Consider the following 24,461-nt stretch of genomic DNA (forward strand, 5'->3'; position numbering starts at 1 on the left):
ATTCATAATAAAAAAACTTCAATATTAAATCTTAAAAGTTAGAATACGAGAAATATTCGGAGATGATACCCAAGAAATTTCACAAATATTTGAGAAATGTATTCTTAATATTTATCATCTTTTTATATTTTCAATATTTTTCAAAATTTATACACTATATTTTTATCATTTATTTTATTAATCATTCTTTTAAAAAAAATCGTTTCTAGCTTTCTAGTAAGCCTAGAAGTTTGGTTAAAATTCCGAGTGTAACCTTGCTGTCACCAAGTATAAAGATGTGTTGGATTACTGATACGTTCCTAGCTAGGTATATGAAGCTGCAGTCATGTGCATGGGCACCAATGATGCCCCAAGTTGGAATTTGCTGAAAGCTTAACATGAGATACTGAAAGAAGCTGTTGGTGAACAGACTTTAAGACTTGGATTTGGTGTTTGTTTATCTACCACATGCCTAACACTACAGAAGCTGTGGGGTAACCCAAATAAATGGGGCGGGCGTCCTGGGACTGCCATGGCCAGCATTTCTGATAATCAATTTGTCTAGTGGTTGGATTTTGCAGATGAGTAAACTCGTTGTTATTTTAGCATCGGGATTCTAGATAAATGGGCGTATTCTACAGTAAACATCGTTATTACTATAGGACCATCAAAGGAATTTGGTTATCGAGTTGAAATAAGTGGTTATGGACTTTTACTTAGAATGGATTATACAGAAAATGAAAATGCAGTTTAACGAAGCATAAAGATTCCTCTTTCTAGTTTCCATGGAAGTTTCAAACTTATTTGCCTGGAGGAATGGCATGCATTAAGAAACAAGAATTCATACAACTTCATTTTTCTTTAATCTTGACTTTAACAGGTGCAGTAAGCCATGTGGTTGTATTCTCTTATCCTGCCTGACAACTAAGAACTGAATCACCAATTTGACTATTCGAGACAACAACAATTAAATTTTCACTTCTACCTGCGAGGTTGGCTTGTAATAGAATTCTGCTAAAAAGTCATGGCGCATGTCCAATAATGATCAATCTCACATCAAGTGGTCACAGAACAAACACAGCACAAAACATTAATGATACCGACATTTGATTTTACGAATAGAATCAACTTAATAGTCCAAAAATCCAAGCTTCTAGGTCCTGTATTTGCAAATGGGCTTCTTTTCCTTTAAAAATCTAGCCAAATATTGCCGTGGCTACTCATTGTCAGGCACATTTTACGGAAGCTGGTTGGTGAATTCAATTAAAATGGACGCAGAGAGTGGTTGCTTGATTCATTTATAACATTGAAAGCTCTGCCTCACCAATTACTACACCAGTCTGCCTTTCTGGTCCATGTTTTTCTACTTCTGAATCCATTTTTGCCTTCTAATCTAAGTATGGTACAAGAAGGGTAGAGCCACTGGCTCTGTGGCTTGACTTGTAAGTGAAACTATTAGCCCATCTAGTATTTGTTTTGATGGTGTAAGCAGCTAATAATTTATGAGCTGTTATTGTGTAGTACTTGCAGTTAGGTAGGAAAAATAAATTTGGTATTAGCTTTGGTGTGCGAGAAAAGCTAGGGTTTTGGTTATTGATTAGTGAAGAAAAGTAGAGTAAAGCAAACGTTGGAGAAGTTGAGATTTGTGCAATTTGCCCATGCAAAGGGAACATAGAGTATGATGGGTCTTGGTCCTTACAAAAGCAAATATCGAAAGTGTAACACAAGATATGTGCAATTGGGTATGCATATCTAAGTTTATAATGAGAGAATCTTAGTTATTTGAGGATTTTGATTTTCTTTTTACTAATTACAAAGGTTGATAATAATAATCATTCATAGTAGATAATGTTTCGTAGTTGAAGTTGAATAATTAGAAGTGAAAACGTAAACTTGAAGAGAAAGAAAGGTGGTGCACATGTACATGCACGAATTAATGTTATAATTATAAATTATTATATTTTTGGACACTTGAGTATCTGCAATTTTAATTGCTAGTAGTTGGTGGCATGCAGCAACAGTAATTATCATCAAGATAATGTTTATTATTATTATTATTATTTTAATGTTAAGCATGCTCTCATTTATTGTAATAATGCAAAGATCTTTGAGTAAATGCCCCCGTTGAGCAAAGTAATAAAGATGTTGATACTGTATTCGATTTAAATTAAAAAAATTAATCGAATTAAATTAATTTAAAATTTTAATTTTTTTTCTTATTTATTTTAATTTAATTTAATTTTTAATTTTAAAAATTTTAATTATTTCGATTTGATTTAATTTTAATAAAAAAAATTAAAAAAATCGAATCGAACTAATTAATAATAATAGTATATTATTTTTAATAATATAGAGAGATTAGATTATATTAAAATTAAAATATTATAATTAAATTTTAAAATATTAAAAATAAAGTGTGAAAAATAAAAAATTTATTAAAAATTCAAACCGATCAAATCAAATCAGATTAGTTCAATTCAATTCAATTTCTAATTAAAATTGATTTGATTTAATTTTTATAAATATTAAAATTTTAATTTTTAATTTATTTAATTCGATTTGATTTTAAAGCTAACCTTACCTGATAGAAAAACATTTAATAATTTGGGTAATGTGTATATGTTTTTAATTTTTTGAAACCTGTGACTTGTTTTTTATTAATCAAATAAGTGGAGAGCTATGAATAGGAATTGCGTATAAAAAGGATAACAAAAAAATCTTACTCATTTTCTCTCTAAATCAAATTTAATTCCATAAAGGAAAAAACAAAGGTGATAAAATATTTCTAATAATTTTCTAAAAGAATTAAAATCTATAAATTGATTTTATTGTTAACTTAATTTTTTAAAAGCATCGGATTAATTAATTCAATTTTTAAAACATTAGCACAATGTATCAAGCTGTGAATATGTTTATTTTTTGAAAATTTTCTGCACAAGGAAAAGAATGGAAAAGAAAAATCACAAGCCATAGTATATTCAGTAGTATTTCTTTTTCAACATTTACACAAGTCCCTAAAGAAGGTATAATAAATCACCTGTTAGTTGACAGGTAAAATTTACAAAAAATTAACAAGATAATATAAATATAAGAATAACCCAAAATACCCAACATTTAAAAAAAAAAAAAATCTTGTATGCCAATTCCCTTAGGGACATCTCACATTTCTTCCAGGGCCTCCATAATAAAAATAATTACCCCAAACTCTATTAATCCCTCCTTGAATATCGTAGCAATTTGAATGATCAGCCAAAACCCTAAGATTTGATAAGGGAATTAAATTATTATCCCAATCAACAACTTGCAAATTTCTGAAATATGAAGCTTTTCCAAAACCCTCTCCAGCAAAATGGCCACTGCCCATTTGAGTAGAAGTGTGAAACCCTGATGGCCTTGAATTAACAATTTCTCCACCAAATTGCACCATGCTTGCATGATCTCTCAAGTGAGTGAACAAGAATGATGGCCAATACCCAACCAAAACCCCATTTCCAAATTCAAGCCACCAATTTCCATGCTTTGGATCCTACACACCCAAAAAAAAAATAAAGTACTCAACTAAGCTCATACAATAATTATAAGCATGTGCTGTGTCAATAAGTACATGAAACAAAAATGGGTCAAAAATAAAGTTGTAAAAAAGAAGTTTTCTAGGGATAAATAAAGGGATGGTTTCTTATTTTTCTTTTTAAGAAAGTGGGTTGTTAAGCATCGGGGAAAAAGAAAAGTATGGATGGGTCAGGACTTAGGAATCAGGAAAAGAAGAGAATCTTACAAAGCAAAAGATGTGTTAAGGTCATATTTGACATTGTCTCATTGTATTTGGTCCCAAAAAGAAAAAAAAATTGGGTTAGAATTATACCCTACAACAGAACCCATTACATTTATAGCTTATACGAAGGTAATCAGATCCTGTGGTCCAAAATCCAAATTGAACTTCAACTAAAATTTTCTGTTCAGGACCAAACAACCTTGGCAGTGAATGGTCCACTCATTTGTTATTTTGCTTTTAGTTTTGGTTCCTGTCAGGTTAATATTAGCTGTGGAATAGTTGTTGCGATAATAATTAATTAAATATTAATTTATTATTTTTAAAATTATTATCGAATAAAATTTATTACTTCTCTTATATCGCTTTTAAAAAATTAATTAATTTTTGTGTTGTATATTCCAAAGGTCAATGAATTTCATTTTCATGCTTTTTTTTAAATTTCTAAATATAAATATTTAGTGTAAGTTGTCTTTACATGACTGACTAGTTTTAGTCATACTTAAATCATGAGTCAATGAGTTTTTTTTTTTTTTTTTTCAGATATAAATATAAGCAGTACTGAAATTGACAATTTACCTAATATTTTAGCATTGACTTATTTTTTTTAAATGTAGACTGAAAGTAATAAATAAGTTTATAAAATTATATTTAAAGAAATTAATTTACCTTCCAAATTAATAAGCTGATATCAAATTGTCCACCATTATAAGAGGATGTTGGAGAGATGGCAGCCCCAATTGCAATTCTATTGTTGGTTTGAACAAAGCCTGAGCATAGTAAATTATAGCATCCTGTTGCTTGATATGCATCAGTCTGTAATAATTTTTTTTCAAAAAAGAAAAGCTCATGAAATGGGTGGCTATGATAGAAGAAAAAAAATATTTTTATATTATAAATACTTACAGTCCAATAGGTAAAGAATCTGGGATAATTGTCCCCATATAATTCTGGGCTAACCTGCAAAGTTTTATTTAAAAAATAAGGATTATTAAGATTTATGAGCATAAATATTAATGAAAATGAGAGGTGGTTGAGCAGTGAAACTGCTATAAATGTGAAAACAAGAAATGTTTTAATGTGTGGCCATACCTTTGTTTTCATGATATTAAGGGTTTGAATAATGAAACCTATGAATTTTATTGATATTGATGATATAGACATCATTTAATTCAATATGCAAATTGGTTGCAGAATAGATTTTTCTAATGTTGATTTATTTATTTTTATATTGAAGTCATTATGGCCAAAGACCATGGCACTAATGATGCAATACCCATTCATACATTATGTAATTTAAGAATTTCAGAAAGAAAAATGAAGAAAAACCCAGTTGGAATTCACTTATAATTTGCCTGATGATAACATGAAAATGATGAGTTAGTGAGTCACCTGCCAACCAGCTTCAATGGTATTAAGATCATTTCCAAAAGAACCAGAAATGACCCACATCTGTGACAAGCTGAATTCATATTGATTAGCAACCCTAGGTGCCCAAACATTAATACTTGCTTTTGCTCCATAGTATTGATCTCCACTCACATACCCAACTGCATGCTGTAACCCAACAGAGTATTCATCAAAATGAGAAAAAAAAATATTCAAGGAGGAGAAAAAAAGGAAGAAAAACATTAGGGTTGAGTTTAATAAATAAAAAACCTTATCACAATTCAAAAAGCAGTTTTTTGTATCATTACTCTTTTAATCTTTGTTTTATATATTTGAAGAAAAAAAAATAAAACAGTTGTCTTCAGAAAAGTGGCATGAAAAAAGAGAAAATTAGCAGGCCTTATTCGACAATTTTGTTTGACCACTTTCTTTTCAGTTGTTGAGTTGATTAAGGCACTCTTCAAAAGAGAAAACAATAGAGAAAAGAAAAGAAAAGAGAAGAAAATATTTTGAGTATTCTTCTCTTCTGTGTAAATTGGTATATTGAAACATACCTCATGGCCATTGCTGTTGGTGTCTCTTCTAACATGCCTTCTCAGTTTCCTTCCGAATCTTCTAAAAGAACTAGCTCTTAGCATGTCTTGTTCTTTTGTTCTTCTTATTGGAACAGTCCCTTCTGGACACGAATCACCAGACAAACTCCATAGCTGAAAATTCTCAGTTAGCATCCCTGTCGGGTTATGGCCCTTTGGTCTCTCTGGTGGCTCCTGCAATTCATGCCAACGAAACAAAACATAAAGCTCCTGTTCGAATATATAAATTCCAAGAAAATCCCACGTCAAAAATTCAAATGAACTAGTTAATATACTAGCATTGAAGTACCGATGGTTTCTGCCCTTTCAATTTTGGATGATCAAAAGCTGGCTGCTGATGAGACAAAACACAGTCTATAATATCCCCATCAGGACTCTACAACAAGAAACAAGAGCTGAAACTGTTAAAAAAAAATTTAAATAAAGCCAAGAAAAACAGGACAAAAACAGGGGAAATGAAAGTCAAATCCAATGAAAAGAAAAGAGAATTGTACTTGCCTGAATTGTCTTGACTGCAGGCTTGTTAATCTTCTTGAGATGTTCTCTTATCATCTTCAACTTCTGTAACTCTTCCTCTGGTCGGAAAGTTTGGTTGGTTGCATGCTTATTTCCGGTCTCCGACGAATGAACAGGACAAATTAAAGAAAGAACAAGAAGAAAACAGACAAAAAGGGAAATGATTGGCGAGATCTCACTACACCAACTAGAAGCCATGTTTGAGAAATCTCCTGGCTTTTTCTCTTTTCCCAAATCTGTAAATTGTTGTTGTCTACATTGATGTTGTCTTCTTCTGTGATCAAAATTGTAACACCATCTATTTCTTGTATCCATCCAAATCCAGCACAGAATCACCATTCTAAGAAACTTCCCACTATTCAACATCTCACCATTTCCAAAGCTCTTGAACCCCAAAAATATATATAACAAATTCTCTTACAGCTTCTAATACTCCACCTTGGTTTTATTTCCTGACAGGCTTCAACTTCAATGCACGAGCTGAATAAAAAAACCAAACTATTAATTACTGTTGGGTTGGCTTGAGGCTTCTCTTAAAGACTTGACCATGTGGGTATGGATTTATAAATACTGGGTAGTGATGAAATCATGCTGATTAGTTTAAAAAATTTTGAAAACAGGAGATGGGCAGATAGAGAGAGAGAGTTGAACAACAGGGTATGTTTCCAGTCTTCAATATAAGGACTGAAACTTTAGCTTTTATGAAAATTTTATAGGGGCAAAATGGTACTGATATCTGTTATTCTTTATTATTGATATGAAGACAGATTGGAATTACAATTGATTCTGAGTTTCCAAAGTTGTTTGCTTTGAGTCTTCTCTTTCTCACTTCCCTAAATGTTCTTTGTGTCAGCTTGAGTTATCCTCGACCATATTTAAGAAGTTAAAGTTAACCCGCTTTGATTAACTAGGTTTTAACTTTCTTTTTTTTATTTCATTATTTTTTTTGAATTTGAATTATTTAGTCAATTGAATTATGGGCTGCTGCAAATTCTACAGTAACTAAACTAGTTGATGGTCTGAGATTTATCTATTTTTGGGTCCATATCTTACATGAGAAAAAAAATGAGAAAATCAAAGGCTATGAGAGTGAAACCTATTTTTTATTGTGCACTGCCGGCATGTTTTTGTTTTTTTTTTATTTATTATTTTTATAGATATTAATATTTCAATGTTTATTAATTTAATTTCGATTTATATTTAAATTTTAAAATTTCATAATTTTGTTAATGATAATTAAAGTTCATTTATTCATCTCTCAATTTTTTTTCTCATTATTTCAGAATTGAAACTAAGAAAATTTACAGAAAAATAGGATTTATGAACAATTATTTTTTTACACATTAATGTCACGACACTGATGAAACATGAGGTAACTGAAGGACAAAGAGAGTAAAAAGAGAAAAGAGAAAAAAAAAAAAAAAAACACATGAGGTCATGTTCAAATGAAAATGACATCACTTATCACTCTAGAGTTTGGAGTTCTGGATTTCTATGCATGTCTCTGCTTCTCACAATGACACCAATAGTTTTTTTAGGAATATTTTAATTTTTGTATTTATTTTCTTTAATTTTAAATTAATAACATAATAAATTAAAACATATTTTTAAAGTTATTTTATGTAAAAAATTACTAGAATTTAAAACGTCAATTAAAGCATGATCTAATGGGCGACAGAAAATCACAAATTTCTACATGATTATTATTATTATTTTTTTGAATCAATTCTACATGATTATTATCATCAACATATTTCTCAAATTTCATAATCTATTGCAATAAGACATGGGTATTGAAATTTGTAGATTAATCTATTGCAAATTTCTTTTTTTTTTTTTTGGCTGAAGTATATTAAGAAAAGAATTATCCTATAATTAAATTAATTCCTGGTTATCGTGAAAATTAAAGTTAATAATTTTGAGAGAGACAGGAATTAAAAAGTGGGAATGTGAGAGCAGTGAGCACCAAGGCTGGGGGGTTTTGATTTGTAATAGATTCCACCTAGCTACCTCCCTTTTTAGGGCTCTGGCAATGATGCTTGCCACTTCCCCAGCAGGCAGGACTTCCTTTATCTTCTTATTTTCATCGTTTTCTTTTTTATTATTATTATCATTATTTTTATTGTTTTAAATTCTCTGTTGCATCTCACTTAGCTAGGTTCACAAACCCTAAACGGAGAAAAACATTTAGCTTCAATGGTACCTAGCACTAAAGAATAATTAAAAAGCACAGATGCTGGTTGGTCTCAACTTGTTTCTTAAAATGCACTTATTCTATGAAAAAAAAAGTATTATTTTAGATATTACTGAAAAAGAATAATATAGCAAAAGAAAAGGGTTAACTCTCAGAATTTTTATAATTAAAATAATGAATATTTCAAATATATATAATGAGAAGATGTCACTAAAAATCTTTAACTTTTTCACTGGTTTACACCAACATCACAGCATCATTCACAAGTGTTTTTGGTCTAGAAATGAGTGGAAAGGATCTTTTACTGAACAAAATTTACCTAACTAGGTCAATGTGGAAAATAACTTTTCATGACTATTTTCCCAAATATATTATTATAATTAGATATGAATTTTTACTATTCCAAAATCTGGTGAAAGCTGAAGGAAAGAAATTAAACAACAAAGGCTGCTAAAGCAAATACTATATATGAAAAGGAAAAATAGCTAACCATTTTTTTTTTCTTTTTCTCAAAGGCAAAATAAAGAAAAGAAAATGGGTTTCATCATTAGATAAACCCTAGCTATATATATATATATTCAGATGTGAAGGGAAATTTTTTAAAGGTGAGCCATAATCACTGTAGTCATCAAGTGATGAGACCATGCCTGTGTGGTGCACTGCAGGTGCATGTGCATGTGCTTCTTATTAAATAGATCATTTAATGCAAGGAAGAAAATAATTTTTGTTTATTTGGTTACAGATTCTGATTAGCTGCAGGCAGGCAGTTTAAAAAGCTGATCAACCTGTGTTTAAATACTTATAAGTGAAGTGATTAATCTTGAAAATTCTAATATCGATCATAATAAGAAATGATTCAAGTTTCACTGATATAGAGGTTATAGCCAGCTCCATCTGTTGAACAGTTGAATAGTAAATGATGCAGGCAAGGATCGCGTTTGCATGGGCATGGCTATGTAGTTGTTTTTTAGTATCAAACATTAACAGATCATATAAGCTTTTCACTTCTCATTGCTCCTTGGTCCCATATTTGACTTGGATGATGTGAATTCCAGACTACATTTTTTTTTTTTTTTTTTTTTTTTTGTAGCTTAAGGTTGAAATATATAGTTTATATGGTGTAATCTTAATGAAGAAGTTAAACATTATAAAAATGGGCCTCGGGGTTGGTATAGTTTTGCATGATTCCTGAGTATTCAATTATGTGATTGGATTTCTACGTAGATGTAATAATGGTGTCTCCAAGTTGAAGCCATAATAAGAAATGGTAGAAAGGCAAATCACATTATAAGAAAAAGAAGGAAACTCTGTCCTAAAGTAATTAAATCAAATTGGGCCACAACGTATGTAGATTAATTAATGGAGACTTGAGAGTTCACTCTGTACATGTTGGGTGCTTGCATTGACACCACAACATGACTTGTAAGAAAATATTCCAAATCACAGGATAATCTCAGGTTCAATTTATTATATAATCTTCATTTTCAATACTTTCCATTTTATAAGCATGAAGTTTTATTACTAATGATGAAAAGGAAAATAATATGACAGACATATTAAACCCTAAAATAAACCATCAGAATGAAACAGACAACAGAAAACAAGAAACAATGACAATATATAGTTAGAAAATTACAGCAGTTGGAGCTTAGCAACTCGCAAAAGCAGAAAATCGTAGCAGAATCATCATTAGTAGTTTAGGGTGTGGAGTTTTTGTTTTAGTTTTAATTTCGATTCAAATTGAACCGAATCGAATTATTAAATATTTACATTTTAAATTCAGTGGTGGGTTTGAGTTGAATTAAAAGGAGCTTCACAAGCTTTTTACATAAAGAGTTGAACTCACTAAAAAAAGATGGTTAAAAATGTAAGATAAGGAAGAACTAACTCCAACATTCTAATACTTCTACTCTTTTCCTTCCATCAACCCAGGAACCAAAGTATACTTATCCAAATTAAATTTGTAAATTGCAGATTAATTTCTTCTTAGAAGAATAGAATCAAAGCATCAAAGCTAGCTTTTGAACAGTAGTTAAAAGGAGGAAGAGGAATAATAATAATACAGAGAATTAATTCCACTTTGGACCTACATGAAAAGAAGAGAATAGAATCATGACCATTGATTTTGTATGTCAAATTTCATAATCTCTCTCTTATTAATTATAATTGCCATATTGTTTAAGTATAGTATATGATATAATCTTTCCCTATATAATTAATTTTTTAAAAAGAAAGCACTTGCAAGGTGAAAAAAAGAAAAAGATAGCAAAGGCTTCCAAGCATGAAAGATTTGATGTTAGGTAATGATTTTGTCCAACCAGAAAAAGTCAGCTTTTCGTACCCAAATCAAAAATAAATAAATAAATCCCCAAAGGGAGATTTGAAAAAAATATTATTTATTATTTCTATATATATTCTTAAACCATGATTTAAGAGGGTGAATATTGGGGTAATGCTATAGATTGATAAAAAAAGAAAAACTTTTTTTGTTCTTGGTCTTATAGCATGCTTAAGGCATCATTTACATGGTCCATCACCTCATTAACATGTACATCATGATGATGTTGTTCAAACCAAGTACATGTTTGAACAATAACCCTTGTTCAATTGCTGCCTATAGAAATGATGGATGATGATCGTTCTTCTTTTCTTTTCTTTTTTTTTTTTAAAAAAAATTATTGATTTACCTTGCACATGTAATTCTATCATATCACTCAGTTGTGATGCAAATGCAAATCCAGCTTATTTCTTGGTCATGTTACTATTTATTAATTCTGGCAAGATTCATTGCTTTCAAATAATGAAGTTGTGAGAGTAGTTTCTAAAACAAAATTGCCCACAAATATTAAATGGATCACACCAATTTTTTTTATTTTTTATTTTTTTTTTATAATTTTTATTCATTTTATTTTTTCATATATATTAAAAAATATAATTTTTTATTAACTTTTTAATTATATTCATTTTAAAGATATTAAATTTTATTACTACTAAAGATGTTTTAAAATAATAAAGAGGGAAAATATCTTTTAAAGTGGGGAGGTGGGTTTGAAACTTCTGCTATTATATTGAGACCTAAACTGAGAAATGAAAGGCTCCTGGACATTGGACTAAAAGGGAGCCTATTGGAGAACAAGTCCATTGAAAGAGCCCCATAATAATTGGATGATGTCCAAGCTTATTTCACTTCTACCAATATAATGTATATGAGCCTCAAAATTGGGCTTACCTGGAAAGTGAAACCACAGATTAAAGACAAGGGGAAATTTTAATTATATAAATATCCTATGGTTTCACTGTCGAGCACTCAATAAGAATCGTTGACATGTTAAATCAATACCATACCAATTACAATCAAAGCACTAACAACTCAAAAGAAACTGAAACTTCTTCCTCTGCGGCCTGTTCAGCATCGGCCATTGGGGAACCAACTATGGGAAACTTTTGATCGAACCACCACCTCTAAAGGGAACCATCTAACCATGGCCAAAAAAATAAGCACACAAGCCTCACCACCAAACACCGCTTCCGTCACTGATGGTGCAGTCGGATTCAGAGCAAAAGATATTAAGCAGCCAAGCCTTCATGAGACTAATTAATTTATACAGATTAAATTTAGATAAATAAAATCATTGTAAATCTTACATGCTAAAGCTTAATTTGAGGGCATTTTAAATTTTAAATTGTTACAGAAAGAAATTTCAAAATCTCTTTAAATATATATAAATCTTCAATCATCATATAGATATTGTTTTTTATATTAAAGAAAAGAATGCCTCCATCTCTCTTTTCTGCTTTTTGTTTGTATGTGATATGGATTATTAGCTGGGGTTGGTAAGCATAAATCCATCAAACTTAGAACATTTGGCACCTCAGCTCAGATCCTCTTTATGCATAAGTGGGCATAAACAAAATGAAGTTGATGGAAGTAGCCCTTTCCCATGATCACAAATGAACCCACTAATGTTTTTTTATTAATAGGATAAAGATGGCATGTACCACTGATAATATTATTTTTTTAATCCTCTTGAAGCTTTAATATAACACACCATTTCGAAACAAAATCTTTTCGTGCATGCCCAATGGCACTTTCTCTCAACTTCAAATCTGTGGATTTTGATTAAGCAGCTTGATTTCGTATAATCTATGGGTGAAGGGCATAATTGACCTTTCACAAAATATGTCTTGGATCTTTAAATGGGTTCAAAGGAGTGGACTAGCCAGCTTAAAAATGGGGAGTAGTTCATTGATTTTGATGGCAGTCATCGCATGTTTCAGTATTTGTAACCTAGTTCTCTATGGCTTGGCAACTGAATCACCCAAGTATGAAGTAGTACACTTGGAATCAGATTATGAGATCAGAGTCTACGGAGAAGTCCCCTGGATTTCTGCTCTTGTCCATGGAACCTCCTTCGATAAATCTACCAGAGAAGGCTTTCACAGGTTTACTCAACTCACTGTCTGAAAAGTATTTCTGTTTTTTTTATTCTCATTACTATATTCTACTTCTCTCAGGATTTATCAATACATCCATGGAGCAAACCTCAACTCTTCACAATTTCCAATGACCTCTCCTGTCTTAACGAGCGTCATAAGATCATCATCTGAAACTGTATACTACGTAAAACTGTTCCTGTCCAAGGGGAACCCACCACAGCCAAGTCCTGAACTGAACTTGCAGCTGGAAAAATGGAGTGCTCAGTGCATGGCAGTGAGAAAGTTTTCTGGGTTCGCCGAGGATGATAACGTTAAGAAAGAAATGGAGGCTCTAGTGGCCAGTCTAATTGCACGTCCGACTGCAAATAAAGCTCTAGATGCTAATGTTTCCTACACCATTGCTCAGTATAATTCTTCACGCCACCTCTCAGGGAGGCTGAATGAAGTGTGGATTGATGTCTCTGGTTTTAATGTAGAGGGATGTTTACCCCAACATAGATAAGTATTGATGATTTGGTTGTGAGATTGCTCTGTATCTTGGCCAACAATGTGTGTGTGTGATTATTTACAGAAGAGAGAAGAAATAAGGTATTTTCAGGAAAAGGCGAGAGATTGTTAGAGATGCTGACGATGGTTTAGTGCGCTGTGCATGTGTATGCTTAGGTTTAGGAATGTGAATCCTGCGTTTGAGATGACAAATAAAGTATGAGAGTTATCAAATACATATATTTATAAAATATAGTTTCATAAATAATAATTAAATCAATTTTATTAAAAATAAATTGCATTGAAATCAAATAATTGTAAACAAAAATAATAAAAGGAATAAAGTAAACAAAAATAAAAGTAAAATTATTGTAACAGACAATTCATTAATTTGCATTAGAGGAAAGATTTTCTATCAACCAATTACAGATTACCATATACATATGCAAAAAAAATTGTTGAAATTTTATAATTTACAATGAATCAGCGGATTTGAGTGACTAGAACCAAGCAGTTGTCCACCATGTGTTCGAGGATTTTATTAAGTGTAGCAAAAGGACTGTCTTCACCACTTTCCGCATACGAATCATCACAAGTTGAAAAGTAACTAATAGCTGCAGAAAGGTCAGAATTCAGAGTACCCTTATCTTTTACGTGCAAGCTTTTCAATGACTTCTCAAGATTGGTAATGGCATCATCATACATCTCTTTGCAGATTTTAATATTGTCGTTGTTAGCCATTGTCTTCGATTGAGTATACGCTTGTTTTGTTTTGATGATTGCGTAAGAAATTGCTACCTTTGTTGCTGTCAATGGATCGGTAATTCCTTTGACGACCGACCTGCAAAGGGGCTTGTAGTCTACACCCGAGCATAAGTCCTTGCGTTTCACGGCAGTATTGGCTTTGACTTCGCCGGCAAGAAGGAGGGTGGCGATTGCGAGAAAGACCAGCGGGAAGGAGATAAGGTTTTTGATATTGATCGACATTGTATCAATTGTCAAGGTTTTTGTGTGGGCGAAATCGATTTGTAGTGAAAAGCTCTCCTGCATTCTGAAAGATTTTTCATTTTTATTTATTTTTAGTAATTAAAATGCTATTTTTATATACATTTTTTTTAAAATTCGTGGATAGGTTCTTTTGTTTAATTTCTATCGCTATTAACGAATAATAAACTTCATTAACTAAATTCGGAAAAAATAAGAATAGAATGAACCATAAATTTTCAATAAAATTAAATCTTCAAACAAATTTTATAATATAATCTTAGAGGCTTTTTTTATTTAATGACAAATATCTTCGCATAAATCATTCAGAAAATTAAATTTAATATAAATGAAATATAAAAGAATGTGAATAATAAAAAAGTATAGATAAAATTAAATAGAAAGATAATATATTTAAATTTAGTTAAGTAAATAACTCAAATACTTAACTAAAAATCTAAATAATAAACTAATTATTCTTAAACATATAACTAACTAAGATCATAAAATATAAATATGCTTTAGCAAGTCATACTAATTAACTAATGCTAATTATCACAATAATGAACCAAGTCAGGAGGAATCCAGTAAATGACATTGTTTCCACCAATGCAATTTTGAGCCCATTGTGTAAATATATTGCAACAGTCTGCAGCAATTTGATTATTTTGATATGCATAAACTTGAGACCAACATACATCCAAAGAAACTGCTCCTTGAGCACAAATTGGAGAGTAAGTGTATGGCACCCAAGGGGTTGATGGTGTGCTTGGATCTTGAGGGGTTGATGGTGTGCTTGGATTTTGAGGGGTTGATGAGCAATTGCATGCACATTCACAATATTTCCCATTTGGACCTTCATTAATCCACTGTACTTCATAAGGACAACCATTAGAACAAGTACCAAAACAACTACAATAAGAATAAGAATACCCCATCGACTTGGTTAAACACACAAGAACAAATAACAAGCAAATTATAGATCTCATTTTTGCTAATGATCTAATTTTTCTTTTGCTCTATGAGTAATTTTATTCACCAACTCAAGTATTTATACTATTTCTACAGTATCATGAATTTTTATTCTAATTAAACTATGCTATCTATTATTTTAAAATAATTAAATCGCATAAATCATTGTTATCTATTATATTTAAGTAAATTCAAAATAGATTTTAATTTTTTAATAAAAAATATTTAAAAGTTAGTTATGAGTTTAATTGATTTTTTCCATAGTTTCATCTCACCGTCTCGTATAGTTTAATATTTAGTTAAAAAAATCTATTTAAATAAAATTCCTTCTTAAAATTTTAGTGGATGAGATTATGAGATTTAATTATCTTATCAACAAATATTACTTAAATTAAATTAAGAATCAATTTCGAAAAAACAGAAAATTAAGGATAAGTTTGATTTTAAATTGATTAATGACATGGAGCAACTAATTTACATTTAACTTTTTGGATTATTGATTAAAAAAAAACTTTTTGAATTATTTTATTTATAATATACTAAATTTTATTTTTTATAATTATATTAAAACAATTTTTGACATAATTATGTATAAAGGAGTTTCAAGCTTTAAAATAAGAATTGAAAATTCAATTTGATTTTTTATTGTTTATAAATCATTGTTTAACCAAAAATATAATTAATTTATTAAATTAATAGTAATCTGATTCTATTCTAAAAAAGTTGAAGAACTTTGTTCATGTAAAATTATCCATTAAATTAATGATAATCGATTTGATTCAGTTCGATTCAACTCGATTTGATCAGTTTAAATTTTTAAAATTTTTTTATTTTTTATACTTTATTTTTTATATTTTAAAATTTAATTGAAATATTTTAATTTTTATATAATATAATCTCTCTATATTATTGAAAATAATATATTATTATCACTAATCGATTCGATTTTTAATTTTTTTCTAATTAAAACTGAACCAAATTGAAATAACTAAAATTTTTTAAATTAAATTGAACCGAAATAAATAAAAAATTAAATCAAATTTTAAATTTTTAAAATTAATTTGTTTGATTGATTTATTCGATTTAAATCGCATACTGTTAATTCTAAATTCTTCAACTTTTCAACTCTGCTGCTTACTTTTTATGAGTAATTTAATATTTTTTAGTTTAAATTAAATCTAATAAATTCAGTATAATAAAATGATATCTTTAGTTATAAATAAAATAAAATAAAACTATATATTCCAAATTCGTAGGTATCTCTCTGCTGCAATCTAGATGAATTTTGAGAAGCCATTACATGTAATTAGGGATGGCAACGGGTAGGGTACCAGCGAAATTGAGAGTACCCAAATACGAACCCGATTATATGTAAAATTTTCAAATCCGTCCCAAACCCGTTTAGTATTTTAACCCGTTCCAAATCCGTTTAATAATACCCGCACAATACCCGAACCCGACAGAACCCGATTTTTTTACACAAAAAATTTAAAGAACACCCAAGGTCATATGCATAGAAGAACAAAAAGATTTTTCCAGAAGAAGGAAAAACAGATCATGGAAGCCACTAAGGTTCATTTGGGTAATGCTAGTTGATATGCTAGGAAATTACTACTTCAGGTTCAGATATTAAGATTTAAGACAAGCCAGTAACTCTGAAGGAAAAATCAACAAGAAGAAATGGTGATGTCAAACAATTAGCCTCCCAGTCAATTTTTGTTACACTAGGTTGAAGAAAAGGAAAAGAGAGAGGAGGCGAGAGGACAAACAGCAAAAAACCAAACAGGCAAACAGCAAAAAACCAAACAGAAACATAACAAAATAGCTTCTCAAAGCATAGCCAGACTCAGGTAAAATAAAAAAACACCATATACGGATTTTTTAAAAGCTAATTCTCTAGTCTCTATCCAAATGAAAAAAGCAATTTGCACCAACCCAGAGATAGAGCAAAATCTCATACAAGAAAACTACAAGAACAAAATTAAAAATGCTAATATCGTGCCAATTCAATAATACACAAAGCGCACAAGTGATAAATAAAAAAAAATAAAAAGAAAAAAACCTCACGAGCAGCTAAAAAACCTCACGAGCAGCTTGCAGACTCTGTATTTTTAGTTTGTGGAATTACTGTTCCTATCTCTGAATGCTTACCCGGTCTTGTTAGAATATCCGTTGTTTGCCTTGGAGCTCTTCAATCAGATGCCGCTGCATGTAACCGGTGTGGGAGTATGAGAATGCGCTCTTATCAATACAGGGATGCGAGAGGAATTCCTTGAAGGTAGTACTCAAGGGATGGGGAAATCCCTAACTGGGGAGGGAGAAGATTTATGGTCGTTGGGGAGAAAAAGGAGACATCGCCGGTGTCGGGGCTGCCGGCAGTGAAGTGGGAGAGAGAGTCGATCGGAAATAATGGGAAGGGAAGCGGGGGAGAGAGGCGCCGACAGAGAGAGGGAAGCGTATGAAGTGAAACGAAAAAAGAAAATTTAGGAATTAGGGTTAGTTTTGTTAGTATAGCTAACCGGGTTCGGGTAATGGGTATCCGATCACCTAACTCCGAACCCTACCCGAATCCGAGACGGGTAAAAATGTTCAAATCCGAATCCGCCCAAATCTGTTTTGTAAAAACTCAAATCCGTCCTAATAGGATTTGGGCGGATCGGGTACCCGTGAAAATCCGCCCGCTTGCCATCCCTACATGTAATATCGATTAGGGGAGGATTGGCGCTTTTTGAGTTGTATAGCATTTTGAGAATCAATAAATTTATAAGCATTTTATATAATTAATTTCTTTTTATTAATTATCACATTAGAAAGGAATAATTCAATTTTTTTTAATTTCAAAATTATTTTAAAATTAATATAAATGAAAATTATAATTATATTATATTTTATAAATGATTTATTCAAAGTTGGGTAGAAGATTTGTATCATTAAATTATGAATATGATAAATGGCTTTAACAGATATATTTTTTAAAATAAAGACATAATTTCTTTAAAATCTTATTATATTATTATTATTATTATTATGTTATATTACAAAGAGATTAAAAAGTCTTTTTTTTTTTTGCTAATCTAAATGTTAAATATCTTATCACTCAATTTAATAAGCTCTTTAGTCTCTGCTGGGAAAAAAAAGTATTAATTTCAGATAAATTCTCAAAACAATTTGATTAATTATTGCATCAACTATAAGAATCAGAGTTCCTTTTTTTTTTTCCTCTACTTTTTAATATAATATTTATATTCAAATTTTTTTCCAGTTCAAATTTTTCGTGAACATGGCATAAAATATTCGAAAAATTAAAATAAAATTAATAATAAAAAAAATTATGAAACTAAAGAACCAATCTTTAGATTTTATTTCATCAAATATCTCAAACAAATAACTACTATAGAAATCTAAATAATAAGCTAATTTTCCAAAAATTTAAATGAAGCTAAGACCCTAATTAACATATATATGCTTATAAGCATTTGACTTCAAAACTAATAATAAGTAACTAATGATGGGTTGCACAATACTGAACCAAAGCAGGAGGAACCCAATAGGAGACAATTCTAGGAATTTCATCATCTCCACCAAAGCAACCTTGACCCCATTCCGTAAACAAATTGCAACATCCTGCAGCCAATTCATTATTGTGAAAAGCTGTACCTACAGAAGCTCGAGCCCAACATAGACCTAAATTAACAGAGGCTACAGCACAAGTTGGGGACATAGTGAAGGAGACGGATGGTGTTGTTGGGACTTGAGGGGCTGATGGTGTAGTTGGAATTTGAGGAGTTGAAGGTGTGCTTGGAATTTGAGGAGTTGAGGGTGTGCTTGGAACATGAGGGATTGAGGGTGTGCTTGGAATTTGAGGAGTTGGAGTTGATGGTATAGTTGGAACTTGAGGGATAGAGGGCGTGACTGGAGTTTGAGGAGTTGAAGGTGATGGTTTGATAGGATTAGAGAAGAAAGAATTTGGTGGACAATTGCATGTACATGTACAATGTCTACCTATTAAACCTCGCCCAGTTTGAATCCAATTTACCTTATAAGTGCAACCAAAACAAATTGCAGAACAACCACAATCAATCAAAGCAGTATCTTCATTTGTAGAATCTGCTAATCCTTCCATCAATTTTGCAGAACATATTAGAACAAATAACAAGCAAATTGAAGACCTCATCTTTACTAATATTTACTAATTTTTCTTTTGTTCTACCGTATAAATAATATAGTATATGAATAATTTTAATATTATTGAACCGTTCGAATATTTATAGTATACCCATGACATCATGAGTTAGTATCCCAATTAATCTTAGTATCTTAATTAAACTATGTCAATTACGTTATTATAATTCAATTATACTTCTTAGCTAATAATTATTAAATTTTTAGATGGAAATTTAAAAATATTAGAATAAATAACTGCCACAAATTAAAGAAAGAAATAGAGTTAATTTTCTATTTAATATATACTTCTATTATTTATTCATATTTTTTATAAACAAAAATCATTAATTTAATTGAATCGATAGATCTTATCCAATTTTATGTGGGAAACGTTGATAATGAGATATATAAAACTCTAAATTATCTGTTAAAATTATCATAAAAGAAGATTATGATGTATTTGGTATTGAAAATTGTGATTTTTTAAAAAATATATATATAATATTAATCTTAGAATGGATAGATATGAAACTACTTCTTGTTATGGATTTGAAATAGGATTCAAAATTATAATTAATTTATATGTATCTATAAAATTTATAATAATAGAAATAGGATTCAAAACCACTACTTCTCACTTAAACATGCATCTCTTTCCCTTACTTCCATAAAACCTTCAGAAAACACATAAACAGGTTCAAGAGCATTACGTACCTCCTGTAACAAGAAGCTGAACACTCTGAACTAAGGAAAACGGACCAACTCTCCTCAAACTCTCAAACTCGCACAAACGGAGCTTTTTGAAACATTCAAAACTAAGTTTGTTTTCCCTTCAAAACTTTCCACACCTGTGAAACCCTTAGCCTGAGCAGCTCAAAGCATGCAGATAAAGCATGGGAGATGTGACCAACTTCTGGACATGATCTGGTGATAACACCTGTCCAAAAAGCTGACTAAGGGATACCAAACTGCTGGCTAAGCAACTCAGCTTCGGCTGCCGAATCGCATGCAAAACCATGCAACATTTGGGGGCCGAACCTGAATTCGGAAGCCGAATATTGGGCACTTTCGGCGGCCGAACTTGGCTCCACTGCCTTGGTTCATTTCAACTCAAAACTTGGTTCCATTTACCTGTAACACAATAAACCACACAACATTCGTGAGAAACTCATATCTCCTACCCTCTAGAGGATTCCGACATCCCGGAGTCCACCGGACGACAAGAATTCCGGTGCCGGACTCTAGCCGGGTATTACATTCTCCCCCCCTTAAGAACATTCGTCCTCGAAGGTTCCTAAAACACACAATGAACACATGAAATGGAGAAAACTAACCTCAAAACAAATATGGATACTGCTGGAGCATAGACTCCCGCGTCTCCCAGGTGCACTCTTCTGAATTATGGTGGTTCCATAGAACTTTCTCCATCGTAATCTCCTTGTTCCTTAGCTGTCTGATTTGCGTGTCCAGAATCCGCACTGGCTGCTCTATATAGGTGAGATCCATATGAATCTCCACCTCAGGCTCACTCAGAACCTGATTCGGATCTGACACAAACTGTCGTAGCATAGAAACATGAAATACCGGGTGAATTCTCTCCATAGAAGCAGGTAAATCCAGCTTATACGACACATTTTCGATCCTCTGCAACACCTCAAAGGGTCCAATGTACCGTGGAGCCAATTTACCTTTCTTTCCAAAACGAACCACTCCCTTCATTGGAGACACTTTTAGTAATACCCAAGTACCCTCTTGAAACTCTAACTGCTTTCTGCGAACGTCGGCATAACTTTTCTGTCTACTCTGAGCTGTTCTGATTCTCTCTCTGATCATGGGCACCATTCTACTGGTAATGTCTACTAACTCTGGCCCTGCAAGCGCCTTCTCTCCTACCTCTTCCCAGCAAACAGGGGATCTGCACTTCCTCCCATACAAAGCTTCATAAGGAGCCATCCCGATGCTCGCATGATGGCTGTTATTGTAGGCAAACTCCACCAAAGGTAGATGCTGCCTCCAAGAACCGCCAAAGTCTAACACACATAGTCGAAGCATATCCTCTATGGTCTGGATGGTCCTTTCTGACTGTCCATCAGTCTGTGGGTGGAAAGCAGTACTAAAATCCAATCTCGTGCCCATCGCACTTTGCAGACTCCGCCAAAAGCGGGAGGTAAACTGAGGTCCTCTGTCTGAAACTATAGACACTGGAACTCCATGTAATCTCACTATCTCATCCAGATAGACCTGTGCCAACTTATCCACAGAATAGTTACTCCGTACTGGAAGAAAATGAGCAGATTTCGTGAGTCTGTCCACAATCACCCATATCGCGTCTATCCTGTTGGACGCTACTGGTAAACCCACTACAAAATCCATGGCTATGTTCTCCCATTTCCACTCTGGAATCGGTAATGGGTTAAGCATTCCGGCTGGTTTCTGATGCTCTAATTTCACCCTCTGATAAACCTCACAGGCTGTCACGAACTGCGCCACTTCTTTCTTCATGGCTGGCCACCAATAGACCCTTTTCAGATCCTGATACATCTTGGTGGCTCCTGGGTGAACACTATACCTCGCATTATGAGCTTCCCTCATAATGTCTTCCTTCACACTGCCCCTATCTGGTACACAAAGTCGACTCCCATAATGAAGGATCCCTTTGCTGTCAAATCTGAACTCTACACTATTGCCTGACTGAACAGTCCTGGCAATTTTCATCAACTCAGGGTCCTCATGCTGTCTCTGAGCTATCTGCTTCAGAAACACAGGTGTCACTCTCATCTGTGCTAGCAACGCACCTGTACCAGACAACTCTAGCTGTAATCCCTCGTCAAAGAGCTTATAAAGCTCCATCACAACTGGTCTCCGCTCTGCTGCTATATGGGATAAACTGCCTAGTGACTTCCGGCTTAGGGCGTCTGCGAAAACATTCGCCTTACCCGGATGATACTGGATTTTACAATCATAATCACTGAGCAATTCGACCCACCTTCTCTGCCGCAAATTCAGCTCTCTCTGACTTAAGATGTACTGTAAACTCTTGTGATCGGTGAAGATCTCGCATTTAACCCCGTAGAGGTAATGCCGCCACATCTTAAGTGCAAAGATAACTGCTGCCATCTCTAGGTCATGGGTAGGGTAATTCAACTCGTGCTTCTTCAACTGTCTAGAAGCATAAGCTATTACTCTATCACTCTGCATCAATACACAACCCAATCCCACTCGAGATGCATCACAGAACACTGTGAACTCTTCATTACTGACAGGCAGAGCTAACACTGGTGCTGTTGTCAATCTGCTCTTGAGCTCCTCAAAGCTCTCTTCACACTGGTCTGACCAGATAAACTTCTGGTTCTTCTGAGTCAATTTGGTCATAGGAGCTGCTATCTTTGAGAAGTTCTGAACGAACCTCCTGTAGTAACCTGCCAGTCCCAGAAAGCTTTTAATCTCAGTCACTGTCGTGGGTCTGGGCCAGTTCGCTACAGCCTCTATCTTCTTGGGGTCTACCTCAATACCCTCTGCTGATACCACATGTCCCAAGAAGGCAATGCTCCGTAACCAAAACTCACACTTCGAGAACTTGGCATATAAACCATGCTCTCTCAGTGTCTGCAGAACGATCCTCAGATGCTGGGCATGCTCCTCTGCATCTCTGGAATACACTAAGATATCATCGATAAACACAATGACAAAGTGATCCAGAAACTCACTGAATACCCTGTTCATGAGATCCATAAATGCTGCAGGGGCGTTAGTCAACCCGAACGGCATCACTAAGAACTCATAATGCCCATATCTGGTCCGGAAAGCTGTCTTAGGCACATCTGCCTCTCTGACTCTCAACTGATGATACCCAGATCTCAGATCTATTTTCGAGAAACAACCTGCTCCAGCTAGCTGGTCAAATAGATCATCAATCCGAGGTAAGGGATACCTATTCTTGATAGTGACCTTGTTCAACTGTCTGTAGTCGATACAAAGTCTGAGGGATCCATCCTTCTTTTTGACAAAGAGCACTGGAGCACCCCAAGGTGAGGTACTAGGGCGGATGAAACCCTTATCTACCAAGTCCTGCAACTGTTCTTTCAACTCTGTTAACTCAGCTGGCGCCATCCTGTAGGGAGGAATAGAGATAGGTCTGGTACCTGGCAGTAATTCAATTTCAAACCCTATCTCCCTATCAGGTGGTAGTCCTGGCAAATCGTCTAGGAACACATCGAGAAACTCTCGGACTACTGGTACTGTGGCTGGTTCCCTCACCTGACTGTCTAGCTCTCTCACATGAGCTAGAAACCCCTGACAACCCCTCCTAAGCAAACGACGAGCCTGAAGGGCTGAAATCATACCTCTGGGTGTACCTCTCCTGTCTCCTCTGAAGACACACTCTGACCCATCCTGGTCTCTGAGACTCACTAGCTTCTCTCGACAGTCCAACGTAGCACTATATGTAGATAACCAATCCATCCCTAGAATGACATCAAAATCCGTCAAATCTAGAACCACAAGGTCAGCTGGAAGGTATCTACCCTCGATAAACACTGGACTGAAACGACAGACTGACACTGCCACTGATGGGTCACATCTAGGTCCACTGACCCAGAGAGGATACTCTAACTCAGAACTGATCAAACCCAATCTCTCTATGGCTCTCGAAGCAATAAAGGAATGAGAAGCACCGGGGTCCATCAAAGCATACACATCTGAACACCCAATGATGAGATTACCTGACACCATTGTGTTCGACGTGTTAGCCTCCTCCTGTGTCACTGTGAAAATCTGTGCTGGGGCTACCGGATTTCCACCTCGGGAACCTGCTGCTGAAGTAGAGGCTACCCCTCTCCCTCTACCTCTGCCACTAGTCTGAGGCATGACTGGAGCTGCTGGCCGTACAACTGGCTGTACCACACTGCCTGAACTCATCTGCTGGGATGGTGCAAAAGTCATCTGCGGACAATCCCGAGCAATATGCCCTTCCTGTCCA

At 33.3% G+C, this 24,461-nt stretch overlaps 3 protein-coding genes across 3 annotated transcripts; 1 reads left to right on the forward strand and 2 right to left on the reverse strand.

Moving 5' to 3' along the window:
- Positions 1–2,926: 2,926 nt before the first annotated feature.
- LOC110627491 lies at positions 2,927–7,084 on the reverse strand. Its single transcript, XM_021773826.2, has 7 exons — positions 6,229–7,084; positions 6,020–6,106; positions 5,692–5,904; positions 5,141–5,305; positions 4,655–4,708; positions 4,418–4,564; positions 2,927–3,505 (listed from the first exon to the last, which is right to left on the reverse strand). The coding sequence occupies exons 1-7, from the start codon at positions 6,610–6,612 to the stop codon at positions 3,128–3,130; spliced, it is 1,428 nt and encodes a 475-aa protein (XP_021629518.1). The 5' UTR covers positions 6,613–7,084; the 3' UTR covers positions 2,927–3,127.
- A 5,450-nt stretch (positions 7,085–12,534) lies between these two features.
- LOC110628931 (heme-binding protein 2) lies at positions 12,535–13,600 on the forward strand. The gene is made up of 2 exons (XM_021775767.2): positions 12,535–12,883; positions 12,956–13,600. Exons 1-2 carry the CDS (start codon positions 12,621–12,623, stop codon positions 13,377–13,379), a joined length of 687 nt encoding a protein of 228 aa, XP_021631459.1. The 5' UTR covers positions 12,535–12,620; the 3' UTR covers positions 13,380–13,600.
- A 246-nt stretch (positions 13,601–13,846) lies between these two features.
- Positions 13,847–14,369, reverse strand: LOC110628376. The gene has a single exon (XM_021775018.1). The coding sequence runs from the start codon at positions 14,348–14,350 to the stop codon at positions 13,847–13,849; it is 504 nt and encodes a 167-aa protein (XP_021630710.1). The 5' UTR covers positions 14,351–14,369.
- Between the last annotated feature and the right edge of the window lie 10,092 nt (positions 14,370–24,461).

The sequence above is a fragment of the Manihot esculenta genome, chromosome 12, assembly GCF_001659605.2.
Source record: "Manihot esculenta cultivar AM560-2 chromosome 12, M.esculenta_v8, whole genome shotgun sequence".
NCBI lineage: Eukaryota > Viridiplantae > Streptophyta > Magnoliopsida > Malpighiales > Euphorbiaceae > Manihot > Manihot esculenta.

Coding starts and splice junctions, on each gene's coding strand:
- LOC110627491 (XM_021773826.2), bottom strand. CDS start 6,612: ATGTTGAATAGTGGGAAGTTTCTTAGAATGGTGATTCTGTGCTGGATT. Junction 4,709..5,140: donor CCATTGAAGCTGGTTGGCAG/GTGACTCACTAA, acceptor AAAACTTTGCAG/GTTAGCCCAGAATTATATGG. Junction 3,506..4,417: donor TCAGCTTATTAATTTGGAAG/GTAAATTAATTT, acceptor TTGGGTGTGTAG/GATCCAAAGCATGGAAATTG.
- LOC110628931 (XM_021775767.2), top strand. CDS start 12,621: ATGTCTTGGATCTTTAAATGGGTTCAAAGGAGTGGACTAGCCAGCTTA. Junction 12,884..12,955: donor ACCAGAGAAGGCTTTCACAG/GTTTACTCAACT, acceptor TACTTCTCTCAG/GATTTATCAATACATCCATG.
- LOC110628376 (XM_021775018.1), bottom strand. CDS start 14,350: ATGTCGATCAATATCAAAAACCTTATCTCCTTCCCGCTGGTCTTTCTC.